The following is an 18,939-nucleotide window of genomic DNA, read 5'->3' as shown; positions in this document are numbered from 1 at the left end:
TTCTGTCAGCGACATACACTCCTAACACAGGACGGGTTGTTTTTATTGACTGAGTTGATCATTAAGCCATAGTGATGCGCGGATCGGCTCTGATAGCACCTGAATCAGCATATACGCATTAACCATCCAGCCGTTACAACATGATTGAGCTAGCAAAGCAGTTTTGTGTTGCTGTGTGTGGTATTTATTCAGTTTTGGGAAATCACGATGTCTAGAAAGCATCAGTGGCTGCAGCTGACAGGGACAGCTAACGTTAACACTAGCAGCAAAGCTAACATCAGGATCGTCATCCGTTAAAAGCCTCCCGTTGTCGGATACGACGTGAAACTACTCCAATTAGCTCAATCATGTTGTAACTAAGACATCCGCTGGAAAAAATATTTTTTTCACGGGCCATTTTGTGAGTTTAGTGAGTTATTACAGACACGGCTAACGGCTAACAGCTAACGGTTAGCCCAGCTAATCTACGATAACCATGTTATTAATTACACACAGAGAAAATACTAATGTTTGTTCAGTCATTGTGTTTATAGACTTTACAAACATCAGATTAGTCTAAACGGTGATATAGTGACGTGAAAAATGTGATATATACATATATATAGCTAAACTCAGCAAGGTAAACAACAAGGCGATTCCCATTTACACAGTGGTCAAGAGTGCTGGACCGGAAGTGCACTGTTGCCAACTCCTCAGTAAGAAAAGTAGCTATTGGCTGTTCTAAAAGTCGCTAGAACTCGCTAAATGACGTCATCGCCTAATTTGCATAATTTTCCATATGCATGTAATTGTAATGGCTGCTGTAGGAGAGAGGAATAACATCGTGGGAGAGACAAAAACTGAGTAAAAAAACACCCTGAATATGTTTAGAACTACAAATGAACCTTTTTTCAGTGATTTATATTAGACAAAGAAAATTTTACATTTACATCCCGCTCTGACTGTAAACCAGGTCGGGATCAGAGCGATAGATCAGCCAGCGGCGGTTCCGCGCATGTGCGATTCACTTGCAGTCTGGACGTGGAGGGGTTAATGTCTCCTGCTCTGACTGCTGCTGGGAGGGAGGACTGGGCCGTCTGTGAGTGCTTTGGGGCGAGAGAGGAGCTCACGGCAGCATCCGCTGCCCGTTGAGAAGACTAAGAATGATATGTGCTCTCACAACAGAGTCTCCAGAAGTCTTCAATAACATCAGAAAAAGTCGCTAGATTTGTCGCTAGTCGCTTTTTTGAAAAAGAGTCGCTAGAGGGGTCTGAAAAGTCGCTAAATATAGCGACAAAGTCGCTAAGTTGGCAACACTGCGGAAGTGTCGCACAAAGAAACGGAAGCTGGCTGCGTTCTGTTTTGCCTCCATGTTTCCGTGAAAAATAAGGTGGATAGCATGTGGAAAAAAGGTCATAGTATGGCATGTGGAAAAAGGTCATAGTATAGCATGTGGAAAAAGGTCATAGTATAGCATGTGAAAAAAGGTCATAGTATAGTATGTGAAAAAAGGTCAGTAGTATGTTGAAAAAAAGTCACAGTATAGTATATGAAAAAAGTCACAGTATAGTATGTGAAAAAGTATAGTAGTTTAAAAAGTCTTGGTAAAGCATGTAAAAAAAGTCATAGTATAGCATGAAAAAATGTCGTAGTATAGTATGTCAATAAAATTTGTGAAATTGTCAGTATATAGTATGTCATTAAAAGAAAATCACACAATGTTAAACTATAGTATGTCACATAAATTGTACTATGTCACCAAAAACAGTCTTGCAAATGTATTGTATTGTGTGCAATTAAAAGTCACTAGTATGGCATGCCATGGGAAAAACATTTATAAAATGTCATAGTAAACAAAGTGAACAGTTACGTAACAATCTTTTCACCCACTGGCAATAAATAAAATAGATGTAAAAAGTTACATACAGTACCTTTAATCTATTAAGTTTAGAAGTGGTATCAAGCTTATATAATTTTGGCTTTACAGATTTATAATCATTAACTTCATGAATGGATAATTGTCAAATTGAAGTTGTTAGCCTCTTACCTGGTTTAATTGAGAGCTCTACTGTTATGACTGACTCTTCTTCCCTTGTTTCTTGTTGGCACTGTCTCCAGGCTTGGCAGGGGAAGAATGAGGAATGAGGTTCGTCAAAAGAGAAGAAAACAAAGAGAAAACAAAGTAAGCGTTGTGTTCAGGCTAAATTTGCCCTGTGTGTGTTAATGAAGCACAGATGAGCTCAACTACTGTCGAGCGGATCGCAGGCAGCGTGCTGCAAGAGAGATGAGTTCAAGGAGAGAAAAGAGATGTTAAAATCTGAAATGACACACATGCCTCAATACATGTTAAAAGAGAGAAAAAACAATTACTTTTCTATGTTAGTTCAAACATGTTATATTAGTAGATCTCACAGCCAATCAACGAGCCAGGATTGTTGTACGACTACTGATACACTGCAGTACAGAGGAAACACACAGCACAACACAACCACTGCAAACGGTATTTAAACAGGCCATCTGAATGACCCTGCTGCTCTGTCACACAGCACGCAGCATGACCGCAAACAGCTTAGATTAATCAGCTGGTGCACAAAGTTTCAGCTACATCCTTCACCACTATGCTACTTCAGCTCTTCATTGAGACTGATTCTGTCACATCACTCTGTGACCTGTGATCTGTTTAGTGTTTGCAAACAATCACAGCGTCATGCAGGTGTGAGTGAACCACAATTGCTCAGGTGCCTGGTTTTAAACGCCAACCTCAGATTTTCCTCCAGACTTCTCAGCCTTTTGACCCTGTCGGGAGCGCTTCCCCCTCTTCTTGCCCTTCCCCCCTGTGGCTCCTGCTGTCGCTACACCACTACCGCCAGCACCAGCACCAGCACCAACACCAGCACCAGCACCAACACCAGCTTCTTCTGTTAGAGTGTCGCCTTCACTCTCCCTCCTTTCGTCCGTGTTGTACACACGGCGCACCACCTTTCTGATCACCTGTAGGGGGCAGAAGCATGTCAGCAGGAGGAGGTGGAGGAGGGAGGCAGGAGAGGATTTTGTGAGGAGAAATAATGGAAAGGAAGATGAGGAGGTGTGTGTATCTGTGTATATAATGCCGTGCGATACAGCCTTTGTTTCTGTGTCATAGTGACACTGGTTTATTTCAATACGCTCTCCTCTCTCCATGTGATGTGTGACTGGGTTACTGGTGTGTATATTTGTGTGTGAGCTGAGGGTAAAGAGGTGCCAGGTGATGGAGGCGGGTGAGGATGGTTACTTTTCTGGTGACCAGATTCCCGTCTTCATCTGTGAACTGCTCCTCCGTCACAGACTCTCCAGGAATGTTTTTGGCCTCCTCTCCCTGAGGTGAAGGGTGGATGAAGGAGTGAGATGGGAAGGATGGAGGGATAGAGATACAGGTTGGGAGGAGATTTGAGAGGTTATCAATTAAACTGTTATTCATCTGGTTATTTAGAGTATGGATAATATCGACAGACTGCCTGCCCGCAACAGCTGATGGGTTTCCTACTGTTAAAATCAAGAATAAAGATTTGAGAACTGCAGAATTTCTCATGATTCAAGTTCTTTACAGTTTTCATAAAAAAATTAATTATTGCAGATTCTCAGATAAATAAAGACATAAACTAAAACTGAAGTTCTTAACAGTGTTAGTCTTTGATGCATAAAAACCTGCTCTTCGGCAGGGTAAGACTGAGGAAACCCAACTGATGCTGGTGCATTACACAGGCTGTCTCCACGTTAACATGTCTCTAACATACACACTTCAAAACACACGCCTGCAGTAGCAGACGCACAATGATGCCAAAGCTGTAATTCATTGTTTTACATGTTTGCATGTATGTTATTATACTGTAAAAGCATGTCAATCACTGCAGAACTAAAATAACAAAATGCAAAGAAAGCTCCAAACTTTTGGTTACATACTCAAAGAAGATGTTTTCTAAACCCACAGTATGTCATGCTCAGGAAGAATTTCCTCATTCAACAATAAAATCCGCCCACATGTATCACACTGTCAGCCTAACTGAGGCTCCATTTACACAGAGACAGATCATCTGTTTTTTTAAGAGCTGGAATGATTAGTTAATCGGCATAAAATTATTCAGCAACAGTTGATAATTGGTTAGTCATTCTCTACAAAAAAAAAATCTGTTTCCAGCTTCTTAACTGTGGATATTACCTGGTTTCATTAGTCATCTTAATTGTAAACTGAAAATCTTTGGACTGTTCGTCAGACAAAATGAGACATAAAATCTGTTTGCTGACATTTTATAGACCAAATTATTGAAGACAATAATCATCAGAATAACTGACAAAATTAAAATAACTGTTACAAGCTTCAGTGTCTCACTGGAGGACATCTGATCAGACACACTGTCAAGTATCAGAAGAGGGTTTAAAATACTTTTACAGATTTCTGCTCCTGTGGAAATCCAGCCTCAGAATTATAAATAGTATGACACTCTGTATATGAGCCAAACACACAGCACAACCAACAGTCAGCCAACCAGGAAGCAACGGCAAACACCATACAACACGGCTGTGGTGCATTGGCTCACACCAACGAGCAGTGACTAGCACTTCATGCTGTAGCAGGGCTACAAATCCAAACACGCTGTCCCTCACACACACACACACACACACACACACACACACACACACACACACACACACACACAATTACTGTCTGTCACACACACTGTCTATCCAACTACAGTCAATCCAAATGCAGCACGATTTCTGACCAAATCTGTAGAACATTTTCAGAAGAATAAGTCGGTTAAATCAGGAAAACAGTCAGTGGCTCTAATTCTCCTTTAGGTGCCATTAAAAAAATGCAGAAGAAGAGAGCACAATATAATATAATTAAAATACCTCTAATTATTACTACATTGTTTTGCTGAAAAAATTCTGATATTTTACATTTTTTCCTGCAGTTTTTTAGAAATGTTACTGATAAACTTCAGATATTTTACTAGTATTTTTGGAAAAATGTTTTGGACATTTCACCAATATTTTCTAGGGCTGTATTCGATATTCGTTTTTTTATTTACTATTTTATTTTATTTTTTACATTTTTTTTTGGTGCTAAATGTAGTCTTTTTGTTGTTGGTAAATGTAGGTTATCAATAAAAATCAAAACTTTTAAATTGCATTGTTAAAAATGTGAAAATATAGTATATCCTAACAACGGAGTTTGTGCGCACGGCAGGCTTGAGCGCATCCGTCTGAGGCTGTGGATCAATGCCAAGTTTTACCACTTTATCACTATTCCCTCTACCTTGTAGCTGTTTTTTTGTTATCTTTTGAATTTAATATGAATTATGGAACCGTTTTTGTCAACGTTTGTTCCCCCGTTGTTTACAATAAATTATTGTTTAAAGTTTCAACAAGTTTCTTTTGGAGTGCGTGACACAAGTGTGTTTTGAAAACGGCCGCGGACTGTCACCTGCTCAACGCATCAGTACCTTCGGATGCCATGACAGTAATAGCCAATAATGTCAAAATATCATTTACAGACTGATTTAACAGACGATCACTGCTGCCCGACCCGCAGGTCCATTTGCGGGTCCCACAGGTTACGGGTCAACCCGCGCATCACTACTCAGCTCAGTCTATAAGGCTGTACACACAACAGTAAGGCTATAGACATTATATTCTATTCAGGCCGGCAGAACCAGCAGCACATCGGCTCTACAGTGCACAGCACTGCTGATTAACCATTTTATTGCAGCACAGTGTGTCTGCCAGCAACCAATTACTTGCAGAGGCTTCCTACAACTTGTTTCAACGGTTCCTATTTAATCAGAAGACAAATTAAACAGGATGACTAGCCAATGTGAAAATCAAAAGAAATCATAGAATAATGTACTGAAGGAGACTGTTGTGCCATCACATTTTTTTGTGGTTTGAGAGCAAAGATCCAGTCGCTGCCGTGCAAAACTCCGCAATACAATTAGGTCCGAAAAAACCCCGGAGTCCGCCGCCGCCCTTCTGTGTTTGTTTCTTGTTCTCGCTGCTTTCTGTCAGTGTGTACTCTGATAAAATACCCCATTATTCTGAACCTGCCTTTTACATAGACATCCTTCCCCCTCTTTGTTAATATTGGGCCTGACTTTCGGCTCATCTGTACTTTTGTCCCTTTTTTATCCTTGTCCTTTGTCATGTCCCTTTGACAATATACTGGCTGTTATTTGGGGTTCTTGATACAAAAGAAAAAGCTGTTGGGTGGAAGTCAACTTCAAGATACACTCTATCACTTTGTCTTACTTACAAACACTAAAGCAGCACACAAACCGTCACTCTCCTACTTTCACTCTACAAAACACACACAGGCTGTCAAATGCACACCAGCACAGCAAATAACTTCTGTTCACAATCTTTCTATCTCCATGACGGGCTCTTCTTCACACACTTGAGCTCTGTCTCAAAGCTTTATGCAAGTTCACTCGGCCTCGAGCTGTCCACACACCAGGCCTTACAAACCTTGAGTATGACTCGTCTGCGGTACACCCTGGTGGTAACAGTGGTCTCCCCATCGGAGCCGGACTCGTCAGCTCTAACACTCCCCTGACGAAGGCAGCCCAGCAGCAGTGTAACATTAATCACCCCAGTGTGTGCATGTGTTTTGAATTTATGACTTTGTGGGATCATTTAAATGGTCAGCATGAGGTTAAAATGAAATATTGGACCAACTGTAAACATTTTAAACCCAATATAACACATTTGACAACTTCTCAACGGCCCACAGACACCACAGTGTGTGTGTGCATAAATTCAAGAAAACATAAACAACTAAATGAATATAAAGTTGTCAGTTGACACCCTGTGTGGAGGAGCGACTCTCACCTGGACTTTGTGCTGGGACCTGTCACCTCCCTCCTCCTGACCTCTGCTTGGTCCTGCTGTGCTGCTTTCCTCCTGAGATCCCTTCCTCTTGGCCTCACTTTCCTTTTCTTCCCTGGCTGTGTCGATGTGAGCTCCGTTCTGTTTGTCACTCTGAGACGGGGGCTGCTCCAACGAATCAACCAGACTGTCGGGGCTGTGGGAGTTAAATATGGTGATCACAAAACCACTAGACTGACAGAGAACCCCTGTGTGTGAATATGTAAGCAGAATATAAACAGTTCCTACCTGCCCTCCTTGATGCCGGAGCTTTGGCCAGGGGCTGCCGAGTCTACGCTTGCGCCAGACGTCTCACTTCTCCAGCCTGGAACTGAACACATGTCTTTTTCTGCTTGCTGCAGTTGTTCGAGGATAGCGTTCATCCGCTCCTCTGTCATCTCCTCATCCTCCAAGCCTCCCTCCTGCTTTATATCCTCCAGCAGACTCTGCAGCCTCTCCGGGGTCATCTCCTCCTCTTCTTCTTCTTCGTGCTTTCCATTTCCATGACCAGCATCTGAGGCAGCTGTCTCTCCCTGATGCTCCAAAACAACGCCTTGCCCTGCCTTCAGTTCCTTCTCTACAGCCTCAGCATGCCCGTCTGTTCCCTTTCCTGATACTGCCCTTCTGTCATTATCCGGCCTCTCATAATAAACCAGCCCTGTCTTTTCTTCCTTTGCTCTTTCTCCGGCAGTCAAAGCTGTGTCTTCGGCCCCGACGACGGGGGGCTGCATGGCATTGGATGTGGGGCCTGGGGCGACAGTGATGGGCTCGCTGCTGGAGGTACTGGTGGTCTGAGTGAGAGAGAGGTCGCTAGGTCTAGTAAGCGTGGTCTTGCTAGGGGATTCTGCGCTAGCATCGCCCTCGCTAAAGAAGTCGTCTGAGCGCAGCGGGGTGGGGGGCTCGTAGTTCAGGTCTGAGGGGGTTTGCAGCTCCAGATCTATATTGTGGTATCCTGGGTGGATGGCAGGAGTAAAGGATTAGAGGGTGAGGGGATCGACGAGGGAAGGGGAGACAAAAAACAAGGGAGGAAAAGAGGGAGGGACAGAGGGGGTAGAGTGATGGAGGTGATGAAATGAGAAACACTTGTAACATCTAAGGGTAGTATTTGTTCAAAAGTCACACAAGTGTAACCCAGATACAGTTTAAAGCTGCATTAACTTTTTTGGCCACTTGGGGGCAGTAGAGTAAGCTGTAAACACAACTCTGACACATTATCACTTATAAAGCTGGTATAGTGAACTTGCTAGCAAACAGTTGCCTATTTAAACATCAAGCAAACACAGAGTAACTTCAGCATTTATTTGGAGTCGTATTTGTGTCAACCCAATGAATCCAAGTCCGATATTCACTCATCTTGTAGCTCTATCGTTGGTCTCTAGCAGATAGAGATATCAGCCTCTTTAGCTGCTAAATGCTCCACTATGTTCATCAGCTGGTTGCTAGCTTTGTCTGCTTGTCAGTTGGTGCTGGGCAGTTCTTTTTTTATAGCTCTGTTTTGGTCTCCACCGACTCCTGAGAAGCAACTAGATATTTGATTCTTTACCTACTACTAGCTAACTTTATTTGCCCTCTGTTTGGTGCTGGGTAGGAGCATACAGCAGGTCTGTCAGTGCTTTTTCAATGAGAACAGCTCCCTCGTGTTGACTGGAAACTAAGCTGACCCCCCCCCCCCCCCCCCCCCCCCCCCAAAAAAAAAAAAAAAAAAACCAAGAGCTTTAAGTGTCTTGTGAAGCTCTGCTGATCTGGCGTTTACTGAAGTGTGGGGTGATCACTCTGTGGACAGCCAGAAAACACCCGGTGAACATAGTGACGCATTTAGAAGCTAAATAGAGATATTTCCCTCAGGAGTGGGTGGAGACCAAAAAGAGAGCTAAAAGAAGAGTAAACATTGGACATACATGAGCCATGTGTTCAGAAACACCACTCCAAATGAACACTATGTTGCCTCATATTTGCTAGATGTGTAAAAATATGCTGCTCTTTGGTAATGTGTTTGCCATGTCATCAGATTTGTTGTGTTTACAGCTTGTTCTACTGCCCAAGTGGCCAAAAAAAGAATTAATGCTGCTTTGAGGGAATACTTCACCCCGCAAATGACCATTTGTGTTTCCAGTACTAAAAATGAAACTTACCTTTGCTCTCCTCAAAGCCAGACTCCACTGACGAAAACAGTAATTTTACCTCACTGAACACGGGAGCTGTTGGTCTACCGCTGCCTCGATCAGTTTGTTATTGTGTGACTTTGTGAATCCAAATTACCTTTAAACACCAAAGTCACACAGAAACACAAGCAAACTAAATAACTGAGGCAGTGGTAGACCAGCAGCTCCTGTGTTCAGCGTAGTAAAAGTACTCTTTTAGTCAATGGAATCAGGCTTTGAAAAGAGCATAGATAGATTTCACTTTCCGTTCAGTTCCCTGTCAGACAGGGCTGTGTGTTTGGGACGTATGTGGATAAATGAGACTTGGATTATATTGCACGAATTCTGAGAGAGTTTGTAAATGGATGTTTTGATATAGTTTTGCTGTTGTTCAATTCATCAATAAGTTTCTCTGTTTTTTTTATTCTTCGTTTAGTGTGGAAGCAAGTGAGAAAAGCAAAGTTTTCCTTACAGATTCATCGTAACATAGGGTGAGTAAGGACATACAAATGATTGTTTGGGGGGTGAGGTATTCCTTTAAGGATTTCCCTTCTTCAATGAACATGTGGGAACTCCTGTGTGACTTCTGGACCAGCGCTACAGAGCAGACACATGATCAGATCACAGGATGGAAACAGAGAAACCAAAGTACCAAAGACAGAATATAAAAGATAAAGATACTCAACATATCCTGTATTTGTATGAATTTAAATGAACTTTTAGTCACACTAATGTCACAAAGTTCCTCAGGAACTGTTGTATATTCAAACTGGCACTTAAGTCAGTCAAGCCCTTTTTTTTTTTTTTAAAAAGCACTTCAAACATACTCTGACTTCAGCTCATTGTCTCGATAATTACGTTAATGTTTATGTTTGAGTGTAAGCAAAAGCCTTAGTAGAATTCAGGTAGGTTAGTTGTGTTGATTTCAACAGAAGGCAGAGAGGAGCAGAACAAACAGGCATCTAAATGTAAACTTCAGGAACAGAACGATCCCGCCTGAAGTAAGAGGGGACACCAGGAGGGAGGGGAGAGGGTGGAGGGGAGGTGGGAGGCGGAGAAGGAGAAGGAGAAGGAGAGTGATGATTCAGGGGAGGAGAAGGGGAACAATGAGGTGGAGGAGAAGGAAGGGGAGAGGATGAAATGGACGAAAAGGGAAGAGTGGGAGGAAGTGGAGGAGGAGACGAGGCACATTTTAAAGAGGGAGAAGGGGGAGGAGAGGGGAAAGGAGGAGAAAGGGGGATATAAACAGGAGTGGGTGGAAGGGAAGGAGGAGATGGAAAGGTGGGAGAGGAAGTAGCAGAGGTGGGGAGGGAGGTGCAAGCAGGAGGAGGAGTGGGAAGAGGGGGAGAGGATTGAACAGGTCGAGGAGGGTGAAGAGCAAGAGGAGAAATGGATGAAGCAAGAGGAGATGAGGGGAGACAGAGAGGAGAGGGAGCAAGGTGACGAGGAATACACGGAGGAGGAGAGAAGAAGGAGCAGCTGAAAGGGCTCCGGGGGGAGGAGGGGAGAGGTGGGGAGTAAGACAGAGCGAAGAAGTGAGGGAGAACAGGAGCGACAGGCAGGACGTAAACAGGAGGTGTGGACGGAGGAGACGGGAAGTAAAAGACAGAGGAGGGAGTAGGGACGGCAGGAGGGGACGGGAAAGAGAAAGAGGTGATTTGACTGGGATGAAAGGAAGGAGAGGAAGAGGTAGATGAGGCAGGAGGAGTAGGGAGAGGAGTAACAAGCGGAGGCGTTTGAGGACACGGGGGGAGCGTAGGAGACCTAAGAAGTTTGGGAGCTATTAGAATTATCACACATCACAGAAGAGACAAAACAAAGACAACAGTTAGACACAGATGTGGATGAAAAGACACAGCATAGAAAACAGATTAATGCACAGACAGTGAAGTGAATGTGTGATTGATGAAGACTGAACGTTTTAGAAGCTGCAGAAGCAAAGATCTTGCACACCAGAATGATGGGATTGCTTATCTCACAGCTGATAAGCACGAATAAGCTTCTTAGTGATTAGCAGCAGCGTGTTTTTAAACAGTAGAGCGAAAACAAGGAGGCAAAATTCACATTCTGGCTTTGTCCTTCATGAGGACGGGATTTGGGTTCTCAGAAGTCTGGAGTTTCTTGAGCGAAGAACTAAGAAGAAGCAGGATGGGAAGTGGGAACACTGAAAGGCCGGGTCATAGCCAGGATTTTATAAATACTGAGGTCTTAGGACAACAAACTTCCCCAGAACAATCCCACACTCTCTCAAGACATTTTTGGCAAGCCTAAAAAAGCTGCTGTGTCCCAATTCCATACAACATACTAATTATTTACAGTACATACTATATATTATGTATTTTGTACTATATGTCATGAGAACATTTGATTCAGCCATCAAACTGCATTTTTGGAACGTCACTGCTAACTAAAGTAATATGTCTTCCTTGGGGGGGACAAAGCTGTTGGCTGGAGGTAGTGGCAGAGCCAAACTGATGTCCGTGTAAACAGTGCGAGCCAGCAGAATGAGGCATGGGTGACATTTTGATGTGGAGTTGTATGTGTGACACACACTGCCAGGAGATTTAAAAGCAGGTGGTGGCAGTTAGCAGCTAACTCAACAAAGAAAAACAGCAACCAGAAATGTCAGCATACTGGGGAGACAGTAAGGTCCAGGGCAGGAATGTTGTGCTGTTATTTGACGTCCGAGTAAACAGTGTGAGCCGGCAGGATGGGACGGGGGTGACGTTTTGATGAGGAGTTATATGTGTTATATATATATATAGAGGAGTTAATAGCAGTTAGCAGCTAACTTGACAAAAAACAAGAGCAAGCAAAAATGTCCGCAAATTGGAAAGACAGTGAGGTCTGGGACCTCCTTACCCTCAAAGCCGAGGAGATCAGCCACTGTATCACAGGGATGAGAAATGATTGTTATCGTCATGTTACGCTAATTCTATTGTTTACAAAGCGCTATCCGACACGTATGTTAAATGTCACACTCGAGGCCGATTCTGCTGTGTTACACATAACAACCGCCATGCCTTTTGCTGCTGCAACGTTGGCATGATATCCAAAATTACACAGTGGGACAGCATGATGTCAGTGCTGCTGATTTTGTGTAAAGAAGCAAAGCCAGCGTAATGAAGGGTCTGCATTGGGTTGGTATTGCGGCATCTCTGTGTAAAAAGGTACAGTCACCGTTCAGTCAGTACACCGATTGATTAGTGTCATGAACTGAATTTCCACTTTCAAATCCCGTCTGAAAACACACTTTTTCAAGCTGCCATATTTGGTCTGATTTAATGGTGACACACATATTGAGACTTGCACTGATAATGGTTTTATAATGATTTTATACCTGTTATTTATAACTACGATTTTTTTTATCTAGTCATTTTATTAACTTGAATTGTATATTACAGAATGGTTTGAATTTATGATCTATGGATACCCTGCCGCTTGTTGTTGTTTTTTTGGTTTATTTTAAACTGTGTCTTGTAAGGTGTAAATAAAATGCACAATTATCATTATCATTATTATTATTATTATTGTTATTAATTGCGTCAGTGTCAAAGCAGTGCAACTGGAGTACTCCTAACAACCTACAAACTCAAAAATTTGTATGGAATTCGGACACAACTTAAGACTGAGACTTCTCCACTCTACCATGAGTATAATTCTTTTGTAGAAAAACTAAATCTCTTTGATTTATTTTATAGGATTATTTTAAGCTGTGTCAAATTAAACCTGATTCAGCCCTTAAACACATGTATAACTTGTATAATCTAAGAATATAAACTCCTCTTCAGGTCATTAAAACCCCACATTCCCAGAAATAATACTGACATGACCTTGATGTCCTCATCAAAGTTACAGTTAGTGCTGCTAGTTAGCTGCAGATGTCATCCAGTTAGTGCAGAGGAGGGCAGGAGAGGCTAAAGGTTCCTACCACCCTACACAACTTGTGCTGACAGGGGGCGCTGTTGTACTTCCAGTCTTACTCTAGTCAGCCTGAGCTCAGGGAAGTTAGCAAAAGGTAGCCACTGGTGGAAATAAGCTGGTTAGTGGTGCTTAGCACTGACAAAGGAATATGCTGAAGGAGTTAGTCGCTCAGAAGCAGGAGGAGAGGAGAGAGGAGTAGGAGGAGGCGGACAGTCTGCTGGTCTCAAAGCAGGAGAAGCTACAGTGGAGCGTAGAGGCTGGGAGGCTCGGAGGAACCAGGAGATGACAGGTACAGTACAGCTAACAGCAGTGACACAGAAGCATTATTATACACTGGACACTTTGGAAAAAGGTGTTTCATTTTCAACCCATCTGTGAGCGTCATCTGAGACGGAGCACATCCATCCATCAAACTGTGCTCTGCCAAAAAACACTCGTGCATCATGTGTTGAAAAGGCTCCACCCGTTTGAAGAGTGTTAGAAGTGTATTATCGCTGTGAGCCAACAACATCAGAGCAGCAGCCCGTCACACAAAGCCATAGCCATGCATTTTGTTTTTCATCAGTTACATGTCGGTTTCATTTTAAATCATCTTCACAAAAAGATCCAGTTATTGAAACAATCGTGACACTGATCTCTGTGTTAAGATGACTTTCAGAAACCTAATTAGACAGATTGGCAATGAGGTCCATTTCAGAAGTCTGTCTCAAAAATTCCTGACTTACACTGGCTACCGGGTTCATCCCCTGATTGAGGAAAATAATTAGATTTTTCAGGGGCTCTTAACTTCCTTGATGAATAAAGGAACAATAATGAAAAAAAAAATCAAATGCTGGTTACAGACCCAGTGGCAGTGTACAAAATTAAAGTGCTCATTATGCAGCAGGTTGGTCATTATTGCCATTATTTTATTGTTATATATTACATGACTGTTTCTACAAATGCATTGTAAGAAGCATTTTAGTGTTGTAGTTGGTCGAGGTTGAGCTAATTTTAAATACTTTATACACTGTATTTATAAATCAAATATTAATGTGTAAAGTGGTAACTAAAGCTGTCAGATAAATGTACTGGACTAAGTACGATATTTCCCTGTGAGATGTAGTGAAGTAGAAGTGTGTTCTAGAGGTTTTTACTGGGAGCTGATTTATCCGCATAGGACTCCTCCTCTCCAAAACAAACAGCCCTGGTGATTTAAACCAGTGAAAACACTAAATAAAGCAGTTTCACTTTAAAAAACAGTATTTCTTAGATGCTGTTTGGCTTGTCAGGAGCTAGAGCCGAGCTGCCGCTAACGTTTGGTCAGTATGTTTTTCCGATAACTTCAGATCCAGACGTCCAATGATTAAAATCCTTCATCCAGTTAAGCATATAGTTAAAAAGACCAAGATCTAAAATGTGTATTGTAAAAATGTGGCTAAAAACTAGATAAAAAGTCAATTTATAACAGCTTCCTGCAGACAACCACAACCCTGAAACATGTCTGAGGATATGACACCACTGACAGGGGACGGTGACCAAATGGCACGGACAGTTTCCTAGAATAAAATTACATATTTCTCTTGGTTTGACAGGACAATGTAAGAACACAACCTAACTACACATATGATACTGTAATGTGGAAAAGTTGCATACTGTATCTTTATGTGCTGTACTTGAGTAAATGTCCTCCACCACTGAGTAGATGTCATTTTCAAGGGGTGTACGTAGGTCCTCATTAAAGCTGAAGAAATGTAAATGTGTCAGAATCTTTGAACAAACTGTGGGTGATCAGGTTGCATTGTGGGTAATGTAGGCTCCTGGTTTAAACAATGAAGAAAAATGCAGGGAATAAGAAAGATATCCTTGGTTCTGCTGCAAGAACGCAACGCTAAATTGGTGGAGCACTTTTAACCAATGACAATGTCCTCACCTGCTGCATATGCTCAACAAAACATCACTTCCTATGTTAGGCAACTACAGTCTAGCCCAGAGGTCGGCAACCTTTACTATCAAAAGAGCCATTTTTAAACTAAAAATAATTTTAAAAAATCTGTGTGGAGCCGTAAAACACATTTTAGTCTTATAATAAAGGTAAAACAGCCTATTAAGTCTAAAATAGCCTATATTAATTACTAATTATTATTACGTTTTACCACAAGGCAGCTCCTGCGCAGGGCACTATTTATAATAGAGGGAATCGCCTTGTTGTTTACAAATACTTCCAGGTAGAAAACCAGCAGAGCTTAGCTATATATATGTAGATCTCACATTTTTCACGTCACTATATCACCGTTTCGACTTATCTGATGTTTGTAAAGTCTATGAACATAATGATTGAACAAACATTACTATTTCTGTGTGCATGTTTTGTAATTAATAACATGGTTATCGTAGATTAGCCGGGCTAACTGTTAGCTGTTAGCCATTAGCGGTGTCTGTAATAACTCAGTAACTCAATAAACAGTCTGTGAATTTTTTTTTTTCCCAGCGGGTATCTTAGTTACAACATGATTGAGCTAGCAAAGCAGTTTTGTGTTGCTGTGTGTGGTATTTATTCAGTTTTGGGAAATCACGATGTCTAGAAAGCATCAGTGGCTGCAGCTGACAGGGACAGCTAACAGCAGCAGCAAAGCTAACATCAGGACGTCATCTGTTAAAAGCCTCCCGTTGTCGGATACGACATGAAACTACTCCAGTTAGCTCAATCATGTTGTAACTAAGACATCCGCTGGAAAAAATATTTTTTTTCATGGACCGTTTGCTGAGTTACTGAGTTATTACAGACACCGCTAACGGCTAACAGCTAACGGTTAGCCCAGCTAATCTACGAGAACCATGTTATTAATCACAAAACGTGCACACAGAAATAGTAACGTTTGTTCAATCATTGTGTTAGATAGATAAGATCATACACAGTCTTGTCTAGATTTTACAAACATCAGATTAGTCTAAACGGTGATATAGTGACGTGAAAAATGTGATATATATATATATATATATATATATATATATATATATATATATATATATATATATATATATAGCTAAACTCTGCTGGTTTTCTACCCGAAAGTATTTGTAAACAACAAGGCGATTCCCTCTATTATTTGGTACTTTAACTTTGCAGAGCTGGCAATGAAAAGCAAACAAATCTGTCCATGCACTGCTCAATTCTCTATATTATTTCGAAGACATTAACTTTTCTGGATTTGGCTTCAATAGCTAACCAGCTAGGGAGACTCAAGACTACCCACTGCTATTTAGGGTTGGCAAATTTGGAGGAAAAGGTGCCAGGCAGTAGATTTATTATGCACATTTTATTTGTGTGAAAACGAAACGTGTATAAAGGCATCACATTTTAAAATTGGAGACTGCAAGAGTGTCTTTAGGCTTACAACATTGATAAATGAAAATTATAATGTTAAAAAAAAAAAGCATTAGTCATTTCCATATTTTCTTTCTGGTCAAAGCCACTGGAGAGGGGCCAAAAAGCCACATATGACTCCAGAGCCACAAGTTGCCAACCCCTGGTCTACCCCTTCTTGCCATCTTCGCCCCTCTCATTAAAGATTTCACTTCTGGTATAACAAAGGTGTTTATACATATGAAGGATCATGTGACACTGTTGTTGTTTTCTAATCACCTATCAATCATAGTTCTGAAATGTCCCTCATTGTGTCCATCACGATCAAAGAATACTGTGAGCTGCCACATTTAAATTTCATTTCAGAGGAGAGAGAGAAAGTTAGAGAGAGAGAAAGGCTCGCCATGCTGCTTAAAGCCAGCATGCCATCATTATAAACTGGTTGTTATAATTATGTTTTTATGTATTTTCTAACAGCATACGGCAAAAATAGACAAAGGGAAATGTGTTGTAACCATACTTAGATAGTAACATACACATAAACATAACTATTGTTGAACCAAAACATGAAGCGGTGCCCTGACCCATCTGACAAATGTGCTTCATTCACTATCAACAGGATTATATGAATACATTTATCAGATGGGACGGAGACACCAGTTCATTAGCAGCTTCAGGATCATGCTTCTCAACAGTTTACAAAAACAGTCACACATACTAAAAAGTCTCATGCACCCAAAATGGTACAGATTTGTTATAGAAAAATATATTATCAATAATCACCCATAAATCTATCACTTGCCATTAACATTCCAATGACTGAGTGCTATAAATTAATTGCACTGCCCAGTGTTGGAAAACTAACAAGCTGACTGGGGTGACTGCTCAATAAGGACGACTCTAATGGTCTCACTACCTGATGGTTCATTAACTGATATGAGCTCAATGAACCTGCTGGAGCGTCAAGTCATTTTGGTTCAATTCTAATTAACTTCGATTGTTTGGTCAAGCCTGATTGGTTCTTTGTTTACACAGTAAGTCTGACTATCTGGCTGAGAGAGGAGGTGAAGAAGGGTGAAGGGACAGACTGAGAGATAGACTGAGAGTTCAGCTAGGGTGGGCTACACTTTACCATCGGACTGATCCGGGAATACTGCGTTATCATCGGCAAAGCAGCGTGTGCCTGAAATGTTACCGTAGTCAAATATGGGCCCTTCCAGCAAAGTCACAATATCCAACCGATTGATCTTAGTCAGCACCGCAGTTAAAGCATCCGCTGGAGAGGAGAGACACAGAGAAATTAATTTGCAGTCATGTTGTAACACCACAAAGCTTCTGTCAGTCACGCTGATTTACTGTTTTCATAAGGTAGCGACTGAAATATGTATTCTCATATACCAGAGTGTCAGCAGGGAGAATAAGACCTGAGTATGACCTACAGCAGCCGTATTCATTTATCTCCCTCACATATACATGACAGTATATGCGCGCACACACACACACGCACAAAGACAAACACAGCTTACTTGTGGCATTTTTACCGTCCCTGTGCACCCATTTCTTTAGGAGCATGAAGCTCTGTGCTGTCAGGGAATTGGGGTTCTCCACTCTGATGAAGTTGATCTCTTCCACAGAGAAATCCAGCTCCCTGGCCAGCTCTGTAACGGCAACACACACCACGAAACACGTTTCATGAGAAAGAAAAAAGGTAAGGTAAGGTAACTTTATTTGTACCCGAAGGTAAATTTGGTTCACAGTTTAAGTGATGATTTGGCTTCATCTACACAAAACAGACAAACAGGTCAGACACAGTAACATAGTAACAGTAAAAAGATGCAGTCATTTGTTGCTTAACAGGTCAGGCCTTGACACCAAAGCCTAGTTAAGACTAAAGATGTAACGAGACATGTTGAAACTAGGGCACGGCATGAGATTTTCACTACATGATTATCGCGGCATGAAGAATCACTATAACGAGTTTAATGCAATCTCAATAGAAATTTTGAAAATAATAATGCTTTCACTAAAATTCATCTTAAACTTTGTGTTTTGTTTATGTTGTCTCTTTTTTTGGTAAACGAATGACACTCAAAATGTGTAGAGAGGTGGAGAGGGGGACAAAGCAAAAAAGGAAAGAAACAATTGATTTCAGATGTGCTGTATTATGTACATAACAATATTCATTCATGCTCCGTAACCGCTTATCCTGTTGGGGGCTGTGGGGGGGCTGGAGCCTATCCCAGCTGACATTGGGCGAGGGGTGGGGTAACGCCCTGGACAGGTCACCAGACTATCACAGGGCTGACACATAGAGACAGACAACATTCACACTCACATTCACACCTACGGACAATTTAGAGTCACCAGTTAACCTGCATGTCTTTGGACTGTGGGAGGAAGCTGGAGTACCTGGAGGAAACCCACGCTGACACAGGGAGAACATGCAAACTCCACATAGAAGGCCTCCCCCACCCTTTGTTCTAACCAGGGACCCTTTTGCTGTGAGGCAACAATTCTAACCACTGAATCACTTTGCCGCCACAATATCAATATCTAATTTCTCAAAAACCATGCAAGTGCTTGCAATGCACTGGTCTGCAGTGTTCTGAAAACCTGCCAGTTTATACAAGTGCAACTAGACAAGATTGT

The 18,939-nt window shown here is 41.7% G+C and overlaps 1 protein-coding gene across 50 annotated transcripts in view; it reads right to left on the bottom strand.

Annotated features, from left to right (window-relative positions):
* LOC117246674 (ankyrin-3-like) overlaps positions 1–18,939 on the bottom strand; it is a 235,944-nt gene that overhangs the window by 3,250 nt on the left and 213,755 nt on the right. For 24 of the 50 annotated variants that reach the window (XM_078163060.1, XM_078163045.1, XM_078163069.1 and 21 more), the window contains 9 exons: positions 17,817–17,948; positions 17,423–17,566; positions 11,883–11,906; positions 7,129–7,831; positions 6,844–7,036; positions 6,481–6,564; positions 3,251–3,334; positions 2,740–2,970; positions 2,027–2,098 (listed from right to left, as the gene is read on the bottom strand). In XM_078163060.1, coding sequence (XP_078019186.1) covers positions 2,051–2,098; positions 2,740–2,970; positions 3,251–3,334; positions 6,481–6,564; positions 6,844–7,036; positions 7,129–7,831; positions 11,883–11,906; positions 17,423–17,566; positions 17,817–17,948 — 1,643 coding nt within the window. In that variant the 3' untranslated portion in view covers positions 2,027–2,050. Of the gene's footprint in view, positions 1–2,026; positions 2,099–2,712; positions 2,971–3,250; positions 3,335–6,480; positions 6,565–6,843; positions 7,037–7,128; positions 7,832–11,882; positions 11,907–17,422; positions 17,567–17,816; positions 17,949–18,939 lie in introns of those variants that run through there. The other 26 variants (XM_078163046.1, XM_078163070.1, XM_078163073.1 and 23 more) reach the window with 13 other exon arrangements.

This window comes from Epinephelus lanceolatus, chromosome 21 (assembly GCF_041903045.1).
Source record: "Epinephelus lanceolatus isolate andai-2023 chromosome 21, ASM4190304v1, whole genome shotgun sequence".
In the NCBI taxonomy this organism is placed as follows: domain Eukaryota; kingdom Metazoa; phylum Chordata; class Actinopteri; order Perciformes; family Serranidae; genus Epinephelus; species Epinephelus lanceolatus.
Note: the sequence above shows the minus strand (reverse complement) of the source record. Positions and strands in the feature narration are given on the sequence as shown.